Source organism: Hyla sarda, chromosome 7 (genome assembly GCF_029499605.1).
Source record: "Hyla sarda isolate aHylSar1 chromosome 7, aHylSar1.hap1, whole genome shotgun sequence".
NCBI classification, from domain to species: Eukaryota; Metazoa; Chordata; class Amphibia; order Anura; family Hylidae; genus Hyla; species Hyla sarda.
The window spans coordinates 96247950-96260486 of NC_079195.1; the positions used below are offsets into that span (position 1 = coordinate 96247950).

Genomic DNA, 12537 nt, shown 5'->3' on the forward strand with positions numbered 1-12537 from the left:
AAATGAAAATGGAAAAACTGAAAAACCCTGCGTCCTAAAGGGGTTAAGGGTTACCTTCTTAATAGTCAAAAAGACTTTTCATGGACGTTATTATACTACGTATTTCCCTTGTAAATTGAGCTGCCATGGCAGCCACTGTTACAAAGACCTAGTTTCCCTACTATTAGTAGTATTATGTTTTCCATTTTTTTCTTAAAGGTAAAAACGAGACCATGTATATGTGACATTCAGAAGTACTTTAATTTACCTTTAGATATAGTTATACTCCTCGAAACCCGGCTGGTTACAGAGATTAAGCTAATCAGGTCCTGATGTTTTTGTGAAATCTGTTAAACACCATTGGGCCTTTATTCTCAGGAGAAAAAAATAAATAAACCTGCAAAGCTGGATGCTGGCACTTGTATGATCCTGGTTTCCTATTTGATTGGCACTAGGGGTGTTTCTTAGCTGTTAATTCCTTTTGCCTCATAGTTACATACTCAGACTGTCTCCAATTGAGACATCCATGAAGTTAACCTTTCATACCTAAAAACCTCAGTAGATCCACTAGGAAGGTTAAAATAAACACTACAATTGGCATTGCAATGGAACTTTCATCTGTAATCCCACAACAAGCAGAAACATTACTGGAATTTAATTTGTTAATGCCATTAAACTTATGCTCTATAATGTGTATTCTACCAGTATTCTCAAATTCTATTGCTGAACATATACAGTCTAACCTATTGGCTCCTGATAGATAATAATCTCTTGAGACTGAGATGAGTGTCGTTTTGATCTTTGTGGGGTCTGCCAAAACAATATATGATCATTTTTATAGGTTCCATTAACATATTTTGTAAAGCAACTTTACCACACAAAACTATTTGTAAGGTGGTCCTATTTTCAGTATTCAGCCTTTGTGCTCCTCCATAATGGGCCTGATACAGTAATATTGTAGTAACCTTACCCTGAAATCTGCTGTCCCCTGCATGTTGCTAGTAGAAATCCATCTCTAGTAACAGCCTCAGCAAGACAGATTACAGGAGGTAGTGGTGGAGCTTAGGCATGTGCTTTGGGCTGGTGAGAAAAAAAGTAGAGTGATTTTCGCACAGCAGCCAATCACAACTCAGCTTTCACTTTACCAGAGCTTGTTAGCTGAGCTGTGATTGGTTGCTGTGGAAAAATCACTCCACTTTTTCTTTCACACAGTTTGATAAATCCGGGCACCTATGTACTTGCATCAGTGAGGGTGAGAAGGCAAATCAATGTCTCTCTCTTATCTCAGCAGCAGCAGTGCTTTCCTTGTTTTGCTGCGGCTGTTTATTTCCTTTCTGCTCATAGCACTTTGCAAAGCCAGTGCAACAGTAACCCCTTTACACATGCCATCTATAGTAGTGCCTTGTAATTCCCTAGCACAGTGCCATTCTGTTCAAAGCTTAAAGAGTACCTGTCACCAAATACATTTTTCTAAACTAACTCAGGCTATGTTTCCTAACTACTCCTAACACCATTCACGACAAAAATATTTTTAGAGCTTCAAAAAGCTGTGTATCTTTCCGTTCTTTCTGTACCGCTCACATAGTGCAATCTCCCAGCAGGAGAAAGTGGGCGTTTTCCAGCAGGTATGACATCACTGAAGCCTGCTGGGGGACCACTTCCGCCCTCACATCTTTGCAGAGCTGTGATGAATAGAAGAAGACCTCAAGCTCTGAGCAGCTTTTAGTCTGTGCAGCTTTCAGTGAGGCTCTGTGCAGCTGTCAATTAAGATGAGTGCAGGGAGAAGCACTTCCTGAATTTGGTCTCCTGCCAAGCCAGGAGGAGACCAAACTCACTGTATTTATTGCAGTAGGGGCCAGAAGAGTGCCACCTAGTGGTTGATTTCTCTATGACATTTTAAACATATATATGTTGACAATTTTAAAACCACGTAAATGGGATAGTGTCTAATTACAAAAGGAACAGTATATTAAAAAGTACTCTTTAAAAAGGTAACCCTTTTCCTTGTTTCCCTGCAAAACCCAATGCATCAATAACCCTAGAGAGGGTCACGCCTAGTATTTGTAGTTCTCTGTTTTCCACAGAACTGCAAAGAGAAGGATACTGACATAGGAGAGGATGGGCAAATACAACTCTACGGACACAAAAACCATCAATCACGTAAGATCAGGGCCCTTTTTTAATTTTGTTGAAATCTCAGGTACATTTAAAAAAGTAAACAATTTTCAAGCCATAAAGACATGTGAGAAGTTTTGATTGTTCGTGGTCTGGGGGCTGAGACCCTTAATTATTGTAAAAATAAATAATATGAGACTTTCATTGAATCTCAACCCCGTTAGCTCAGCTTTCTGAGAAGAGCCAAGCAATAACGAAGCGGCCCATAGCTCAGCTGATCGATTCTTCCCATTTGTTTTTGCAATCTGTGGGGTCTCGGCACCCAGATCTCTACCACTGAAAACTTATGGCATAGCAAGAAGCTTTTTGGTTGATTTGAGGGTGTATTTTGGGTTATTAGTCAAGTTGACTAAATATGAGCAGAAAGCATAGCATGAGACATTTCAGATAATCTATGTGCAGTTAGATCAACAATAACACCAGTGACCCAGTTCCATTGGTAGCCACAAGACTGCCTCCACTGTGTTTGATGTAGCATGTTTCTAATCACAAAGCCATGAATGTTCACAACACTGGGGTGCCGCATAAGAATAAACTATTAACATGAGTGCATATTTGATATGAATACATATGGAAGAGACTTCATTTTTTGCAGTCCTATTGACAGAAAAAGGTGAAGCCTTACTTTAACATGAAAAGCCACCTTCATAAACCCACTGTGCGAGAGCGTCCAGTGACCACCATGCTGATTACTTTTTCGCTCAGATCTATGTACAGTTTATATTATGCAATCTAAACCATCTTGTGAAGCATGAATTTTATATTTTGGTAGATCTGCTCTTAAGTTAAACTTTTGTCTTAAAGGCTGAAGGAAGTTATAATGGCCTTATGGATTACGTGCAAGTTACAGGCTAATATCCTAGCAGGAAATGGAGAATTACACATTTATAGGCAGGATTTAGCTATGATGCTGTGCTTTTTTGGCAGGCTGCAACATGGGAAATGTCATGAATCCAGCCAAGGACTTCTCTTTTAAAATCTGCATTAATAATGTGGAGAGATTTTATGCAAATGTTAGGATTGTAAAGGATATATACCATGTTTGATAATCTATTAAAAATGTTAAAATTATTCACATAACATTTATGAACATTTATATTCTATGAGTGCAAAGCATGACCAGCATGCCTGGAATACCTCAACATTCTTCTAATAATACAATATGGCTTAACAGGGGTGGAATGAGAGTAATCCGGACCCCCATGGCATCAAGGGGAGTCTTCCAGCAGTCTTGACGTTAAAAGAGGTTAATTAGCACTTAAAGACTTATCCTCTATTCACAGGACAGGTGTAAAGTGTCTGTAGGGGATGTGACCAATGGGACCATTTGTGATCTCCGGCATGGAGTGGTAAAAGACACTAACTACATGAACTGTCTATGGAAGTGTCATAAATACCTGAGTGCTGTACTCTGTTATCTTCAGTGCTTTCATAGACAGTGCATGGAGGGCATGCCGCTACTGTTCCATGCAGCGGAAAGAAACCGGGGGAGATAGGAAATACATTTTTAGGTGCTGGATAACCCCTTTAAGTTTCCTTGGCCACCATCTAAGCCATAACGGATAGTCCTAGCATCCAATCAGGAGACAAAATGAGCTGAGAGGAGGAGGAGTCAGGGAATGTCTCAATATAGAGAGTTCAGAGCACCAAAGGAGTAGAGCCCGGACATTTGCTTTAGTAGTGGTCAAAAGTTGCATGAGTGGGACACTAGGTATTGTTTCACTTCCTATCTGGACCTCTGTATAGTCTTTAAACTACTCACAGGCTTCTGCTAAAGAATTAATGCTCCAAAATAGTGTTTCATAGGGAATACAGTGGTCCCTCAACATATGATGGTAATCCGATCCAAATGGACCATCGTTTGTTGAAACCATCGTATGTTGAGGGATCCATGCAATGTAAAGTATAGGACTGTAGTCTACAACCTGCGGACCTCCAGATGTTGCAAAACTACAACACCCAGCATGCCCGGACAGCCGTTGGCTGTCCGGGCATGCTGGGAGTTGTAGTTTTGCAATATCTGGAGGTCCGCAGGTTGAAGACCACTGTTAGAGGAAGTTGTACTCACCTGTCCCCGCCGCTCCGGACCGTCAACGCCCGTCACCGCTGCCCTGGATGTCGCCCTCCATCGCTGTCGCCACGTCCGCGGGGTGTCACCGACGCTTCGGCAAGGCCTCTGCTTCCCCCGCATCTTCGCTCTCTGTCGCCGCCTTCACGTCGTTACGCACGTCACTCCTATTGGATGACGGGACAGTGTGCGCAGCGACGGGATGACGACGATGGAGAGCACCGACGATGTAGGGGAGCACGAAGAGGACGCTCCGGAGCCCCGAGGACAAGTAAGTGATCGTCAGCGGACCACATGGGTCACCGTAAACGGCCATTTATGCGATGGCCCCGACATACAAAAGCGTCGTATGTTGATGCTTCCTTCAACATGCGATGGCCTCTGAGAGGCCATCGTATGTTGAAATGATCGTATGTTAGGGGGGTCAATGTACAACTATTTGATAAATCCTACAGGTCAAGAGAGGTGACAGGTCCTCTTTAAACCACAGAAAATTATTTAAATATTTGTGGGGTTTGCAAATAGCACATATGATCATCAAGTTTTTGATAGTTTTCATTATCATATTTATGCATAACTATTATATCACCCTTATCACCCTTAGCCTTCCCTTCTGGTGAGTGACTACATTTAGTTTGAACGATTTTGGTCATATAGATGAGGTAACACCCATCAGTCATTTAGTTGCCCCTTTTCACAGTTCCTCAGATTCCATGACCTACTAAGAAATGTCAAAAGGGTGTGTGTACTCTACAGAGCTTTTTCGTTCTAGAAATCAGCAGTTGCCAATATCTCAAATATCACAAGCGTACTTTTCTCACATTATTAAATTTTTTAATTTTTATATTTATTTATATTTACTGAAAAGTGGCATAGAATATATTTGTCAGCCGCCTATTCCCAAGCTGACCTGACATGTGCTATCTGCCAAACCTAGGGGGGGAAATTACTTAACTAAAGGTACCGGAATTTGCACCAAAAAACTGGCACACATTCCTTGCACCACATTTATTATGTGTTTTAAACACGTTTTGTGCCTCACTTAACAAGGAACGTGGCTTGAAATGCAACAATTACCAAAAATGTTTTGCAGAATAATGATGAAAACTAAGCTTACCAATAGGTGATGTACAGTTATTAAACATATCTAACATATATGTAGCAGGGTACATCAACATATTCATACCACACGAGCCACTGTGATAAATCTTGTGCACCTTCAGACTGCCTGATGGAAGCATATTAAAGTAATTTAAGGATAAGGATCATTAACTCTGCCTCAAATTGCTTTTAAAATAGGGACTTGACAGCTGTTTGCTGACCAGGCATTTACCCTAATGCCCTAATAGGGCTGTCCAGGGACTTCCTTTTACTTTGAATATGCTTGGCTGAGGGGGCATTTCTTAGTGCTGGAAGTCTAGGAAGTGCTGAGCGGTGGAATTGGGCCCTGTCAGAGTGTGTGTGTGTGTGTGTGTGTGTGTGTCATGACTGGAGACTTTTTAATTCATTAATTTTTTTACCCCAGCTTGAGCACATAGAAAAGTCCCCCCCCCCCCCCCCCCCATACATCTCCTGTAAGCTTTACTGCACTTGGACAATTTATTTCTGGCTTTACCCAAATACAACTTGAATTATAAGATTTAAAAAAGTTAAGATTATAGTCCCATACCCACAGATTTTATAAACATAACCCTCACACTTTGTAAAAAAAATATCAAAAACAAAAAAAAGCGCTGCCTTGCACTTTACATTCAGGGGCACGTTCATGCAGTTTTGCAGCATTGTGTGATCAGGATCATGTGTATTGAAACTTATACAGGAAGTGCTGCTTGGCCAGGACCTGGCACCATTGGGATTGACTTGGCAGGGCATCAGGAGAGGGTAGTATCATTTTTATGCCATCCTGGGCCCAGACACAAAAATGTTGTTGGGCCAGACAGCCCCTTTAAGGATTTGTAAAAACTGCATCAACTAAAAACTACTTGAGCAGCAAAAATAGGATAAACAGTGTCAATCTGCGTTGGGTAATTGAGGATATGGAGTGTGCGGTTATATGGATATATGTGATATGGCTAAGGTATGCAATATTGTCCAGTTAATGGCACCAGAAATAGGGTTGTGTATATACACTGTAGAAATAGGGTTGTGTATATACACTGTAGTATAGGTGTATGATGAGGGATGTGGTATCATGTAGCTTTAGTTGTGCAACTTTGTAACACTATAAAGATTTCCACAAACCACAATTTTAACGAAGCTGTAAGACGTGCATAAGGCCCGGGAAGTGAAACCTCTAAAGCTAGGGTTGCTGAATTTTCACTTGGGTGTGTAACTTGAACACTGTACTAGTTTAAAGGGGTACTCGAGTGAAAAACTTTTTTTTTTTTTTTTTTTTTTTAATCAACTGGTGCCAGAAAGTTAAACAGTTAAAAAATGTACTTCTATTAAAAAAATCTTAATCCTTCCAGTACTTATTAGCTGCTGAATACTACAGGGGAAATTCTTTTCCTTTTTGAAACACGGAGCTCTCTGCTGACATCATGAGCACAGTGCTCTCTGCTGTCATCTCTGTACATTTTCGCAACTGTCCCGAGTAGGAGAAAATCCCCATAGCAAACATATGCTGCTCTTGACAGTTCCTAAAATGGACAGAGATGTCAGCAGAGAGCACTGTGCTTGTGATGTCAGCAGAGAGCACTGTGTTTCAAAAAGAAAATAATTTCCGCTGTAGTATTCAGCAGCTAATAAGTACTGGAAGGATTACGATTTTTTTAATAGAAGTAATTTACAAATCTGTTTAACTTTCTGGCACCAGTTGATTTAAAAAAAAAAAAAAAAAAGTTTTCCACCGGAGTGCCCCTTTAAAGTCCAATTTTACTGAGCGGGCTATCAGGGGTCTTCCCAGAGTGGTTCATGGAAAATATCTGCAAGGATCCCTTCCCACACTGTATTGGGCTATTCTGAATCTCTAGCAAAACAAAAAAAAAGTGGAGCCATTTTGCAACTTTTGCATAGAGATTTTCATTTCCACAAAGTGCACTTTTCGGTAAATATTACTTACCAACCTTATTCTGTAGGTCCATATGATTATATAATTACAATCATAGACAATTTATATAGGTTTTGTTTTATTTTACTACTTCTAAAAAGTATAACATTTTGTAAAAAAAAAAAGTGTATGCTTAACATTGTCCTCCTCTGACCCCTTTAACACTTATTTTTGCGTAAATAAGGATGTACGAGAGCTCTTTTTTGCGCTGTGATCTGTAGTTTTTATCGGAACTATTTTTGTTTGAGATCACTTTTTATTATATGTGTCTGGTAAATTAGGTGACCAAAAATCAGCAGTTCTGGACTAAGGTATTTTTTTATGTTTGCGCCATTGACCGTGTGGATTAAAGGGGTATTTCAGGATTTTTTTTATTTGACTATGCTACAGGGGCTGTAAAGTTAGTGTAGTTCATAATATAGTTTCTATACCTGTGTGTGACGGTTTTCTCACAATTATTATGTAATTTTCACCCTAATATTTATTTTTAACAGCAAAATAACAATGCGGCTGAGACCTGACTCACTAGTCAGCTGATGACAGGGAGCCTGTCTGCTTCAATGGGTGGAGGGATCGCTTGGTGGGAGAGAGATCAATCTACAACTTATGCGACAGCTGTAGGCACCCTGACTGAAAACCACAGGTCTTTTGAATGGATGCCGCTCATTTATGTTTCAATGGGTTGGGTGGCTGGTGTGAGGGAGGGAGGAAAATGGAATTATGGGATTTGTAGGCAAAAAAGAAAACTCAAAAAGGAAATGTCAGTTCACAAAAAGCTAGCCACAGTGTTATAGTAATTTCACAACATAGCCATTTAGCCCCAAGACAAGCGCAGATCTTTCCTAAGCATGTCCATTACTGTCTGCCAGGTATGTACTAAAATCACCTCATGGTGGATAACCCCTTTAACATTATACATTACTTTAATAGTTCGGACATTTCCGTATGCAGAGATACCACATGTTAATGTTTATCTTTGTTTAAATGGGCACAGTCAGAAAAACTTTTTATGTGTTGTCCATCTTGGCAAAACATTAACCTTTCCAATATACTTTATAAGAAAATTTTATTTCATTTTTATAGAAATCATAGTTTATAAAATCATGGCTTTGTCCAAGCTGAAGCACAGGTATCGACAAAGTCCAGTAAGTGGGGGTGGGCTAGCACTCCTCTGCGTTCTCTCCTGTCTGATAGTACTCCTCTGTGCTCTCTCTCCTGTTTGATAGCACTACTCTGTGCTCTCTCCTGTCCGATAGGACTCCTCTTTGCTCTCTCCTGTCTGATAGGACTAGGACTCCTCTGTGCTCTCTCCTGTCTTATAGGACTCCTCTGTTCTCTCCCCTGTCTGATAGTACTCATTTGTGCTCTCTCCTGTCTGATAGGACTCCTCTGTGCTCTCTCCTGTCTGATAGGACTCCTCTGTGCTCTCTCCTGTCTGATAGGACTAGGACTCCTCTGTGCTCTCTCCTGTCTTATAGGACTCCTCTGTTCTCTCCCCTGTCTGATAGTACTCCTCTGTGCGCTCTCCTGTCTGATAGTACTCCTCTGTGCTATCTCGTGTCTGATAGGACTCCTCTGTGCTCTCTCCTGCCTTATAGGACTCCTTTGTGCTCTCTCCTGTCTAATAGGACAGGAGAGAGCACAGAGGAATACTGTCAGACAGAGGAGTACTAGCCCACCCTCACTTACTGGACTCGTGCCTGTGCTTCAGCTTGGACAAAGCCATGATTTTATAACCCATAATTTCTATAAAAAGGAAATAAAATTTTCTCATGAAGTATATTAGGCAGGTTAATGTTTTGCCAAGATGTACAACATATAAAAAAAAGTTTTTGAATCTGACAGTGCCCATTTAAAATTATTTTACTTGAAAAATGGGAAAAGGGAAAAACATTATGGAAGAGGCTTATTCACATTTACTATTGTAAACCTGACCTGTTTTGTCGGGTTGTGTGCCAGAATTTGTTTCTGTGCCAGAACGGGCACCAAAAAAAATAAAAAACCTGACCAACTCTCAATTTTACAGAGAAAACCCGAAAAGGGGGCATGGCTGTCATGGAAATGAGATGTGGTCACCGAAAGGGGCGTGTCCCCTAAGGTTTCCACAGAAAATGTAGTGGATTTGAGCTGTGGAAGACCCCACACTTCAGAGCATGTGTAAAAAAAGGAAAATGTAGGGAAAAGTGCAAAACGTAGGGAAACATTAGTAAATACCGTGCAAAAATATCTGTTGGGAAAAAAATCCACAAAGAAAACTACACAACACTCTTAGGCCTCTTTCACACTACAAAATTACTTCGTACAGATCTTTAAAACGGAGTCATTTTGTAGTGTGAAAGGAGCCTTAGTTAATCAGAGCCAATGTCACAGAATAAACAAAAAGACAGCAATAACGCATGTTAACAATAAAGGCAATAAAATACACAAAACTTTCCACAAGAATAGAGCTTGTTATCATCTAAATGTTGTGTTTTTTCTCTAACCCGATAAAGGGGTTCCTAAAGTCTTCTATCTTGCAAATATTTTTATGGTTTAGCAAATTAAGGTATGAAATCTATAATACCTTTGTCCTTTTTGACACAATTGTTTTTACTATCACAGACTTTAATCCTCTTAGATGTCCACATTGACACTATTATTCAGATTTCAAAGGTGACAATTTTTTTTTTACTACAGTTTGTAATGCAAGTAGGAATTTGTAAATTTTTCCGGTTACAAGCACAAATTATATTCCTTTTTTTTTTTTTCCAGGAAAGCCCTAAGAGCAAACTATACCAACAAATCCTATACTAGTTCAAAGTCTACACAGAGAAATGAATCATTACTGCCACCAAGTGGAGACTTTATAGTGATAGAACACCTACAATAGGGACTGATTTTCATTTGTGTATTTTAAACACTTTATAGTGAGAATAACATTTGTCAAATAAAAAGTAAGTTTGTAAAAGGTGTTTCTTAAAAACTTTAGATGCTTTAAACCGGATGTGAACAGGAAACTGCAGCCAGCACTGTATGGAATAAATAGGCTAAATAGGCTGTAGGTCTAACTATAGGGTGTGAAGAGGTAGCAGTTGCATCAGGACTCTGGTTCTTGAGGGGGACCCAAGGCAGCTTTGTCACATATTAGCCCTGAACAAGTTACTTCTTTGGCTGAAGAAGAGAAACTAAGCTACCGTATTTTTCATCATACAAGACGCTCCAGCATATTAGACGGACCTAATTTTATAGGATAAAAATCTAGAAAATAAAGATTCTGAACCAAATACAATGTAAAGTATAGGACAGTGATCTTCAACCTGTGGACCTTCATGCTGGGAGTTGTAGTTTTGCAACATCTGGGGGTCCGGAGGTTGAAGACCACTGGTATAGGAGGTAGTACTCACGTGTCCTGCCCTGGACGTCACCCTCCATCCCTGTCTCCGTGTCACCGTCGCTCCGGATCGTCTCTGCTGCCCGGTATCCTCGCTCTCCGTCGCCGCCATGGCGACGCTACACACGCCGCTCCTATTGGATGACGGGACAGCGTGCGCGACGACGTGATGACAACAAAGAAGAGCGCCGGCCATGCAGGGGATCCCGGCACGGAGCAGACACCGAGGAGGCAGGTAAGGTCCCTCCCGGTGTCCTGTAAGCTGTTCGGGACACCGCGATTTCACCGCGGCGGTCCCGAACAGCCCGACTGAACAACCAGGTTATTTTCGTGTTAGTGTTATTTTCGCTTCAGACACGGCGGTCAGCTTTTATCGCCGCGTCTGAAGGGTTAATACAGGGCATAAGCGCAGTGATGTCCTGTATTAGCCGCGGGTCCCGGCCGTTGATGGCCAGAGGGACCGCCGCGATAGGTGTGTATTCGCAGTATAAGACGCACCAACTTTTCCACACCAGTTTTGGGGAAGAAAAAGTGCGTTTTATATGGCAAAAATACGGTACATTTTTAGCAAAGTTTTTCTACCCTAATAAGTACAAAGATTTCAACAATTCTATTAAGTCCTGCATTTGGTCTTCCTGAGCTTAGACTTTTAGCTTAGTGTCTGTTTGTGATTTCTTAAATATCACATCACCGAAATTATAATTGATAGAATAAATTAAAAAAATAGCATGTAACTTACATTTTGAGATATCACCTTGCAGCTGCAGGATTTGTGGTACTGGCATTGTGAGAACCACAACATCAAAGTTTTCAGGGGACCCAGACTTTTTACAAACTTCCCATCTTCCCTCACGAAGGTTTATGTGTGTAACATGATGTTCATAAAAGACATCAGCACCTGTTTAGAGCAGAGGAAACATTACTTAAAGCAATTGTCTGCTTTATCCATGTTTGTTAGGTTCTTCCTTCATTTCATTGGGTATAAATATGTACATGGGCATCGGATAAGATTCAGAAGCTGAGCCTGCTCCCTGCCCAGTGACTGCCCCTCAGTCACCAACTGGCACTTGAGCTAGCTGTTATGCCAGTCATTTAACCACCGAGATGCTGTTGTTCCTGCAGCATGTAGGTGGTTAGGAATTAATGGGTGCTATACTTCTGCCCTGGGAAGTAAGTGTTAATGCATTCAGTGTATGCATCACTACTCAGTACTGTACAGAAATGGGCATACACTTGTACAGTACAGTACTTTATACAGGGTATTTCATTTTGTACCCTTAAGAACTCTGCAGTCAGGTCATCCTTTCCTGTGCATTCCCCCCAACTACTACACATTCACTGGCAACAAGCAAGCAGAGTTCTTGAGAATAGTAGAGAATCAATATAAGGTTTTATCAAACAATGGTGTAATGTTTCGGTATACAGTGATGAAGCTTTATTTAAACAAAACCAAAAAAACTTTTTAAAGAAATGTTACATCTTATGCAAAAGCTACATCACAAATTTTACCCATAAAGTATGTGGGCTGTTTAAACAAAAGAGTTTAAGTTTAAAGGTCAATGCAAGTGCACTTGATATATCAATTTTTGCAATGCATAGTATGGTGAGAGGACGTGTGGTTACTCCAAACGAGATAAAGTTACCTAGATCTAGCTTGGGGTGGAGGAGGTGACAAGTCGATCAGCCCCAATAAATTTCTAAGTTATAGGACTTTGTAGCCCCTCTCATGACATGCAAGGTCCTGATCATGGAGCATTGCTGGCACTGACTACACACCCCACACATTTTATATGCCCCCACCCTATTCCAGCCACAACACAGCACACACTATTTTCAAGGTTCCCAACCCATAGAAACCTAAATTGTCAAAGGGGCTACACAGCCCTATAACGCAGA

The 12537-nt window shown here is 40.7% G+C and overlaps 1 protein-coding gene across 1 annotated transcript in view; it reads right to left on the bottom strand.

Moving 5' to 3' along the window:
- RNLS (renalase, FAD dependent amine oxidase) overlaps window positions 1-12537 on the bottom strand; it is a 170572-nt gene that overhangs the window by 133845 nt on the left and 24190 nt on the right. Inside the window, exon 4 of the mRNA XM_056530080.1 lies at window positions 11381-11539. Within this exon, the coding sequence (XP_056386055.1) occupies window positions 11381-11539 (159 nt within the window). The remainder of the gene's footprint in view (window positions 1-11380; window positions 11540-12537) is intronic.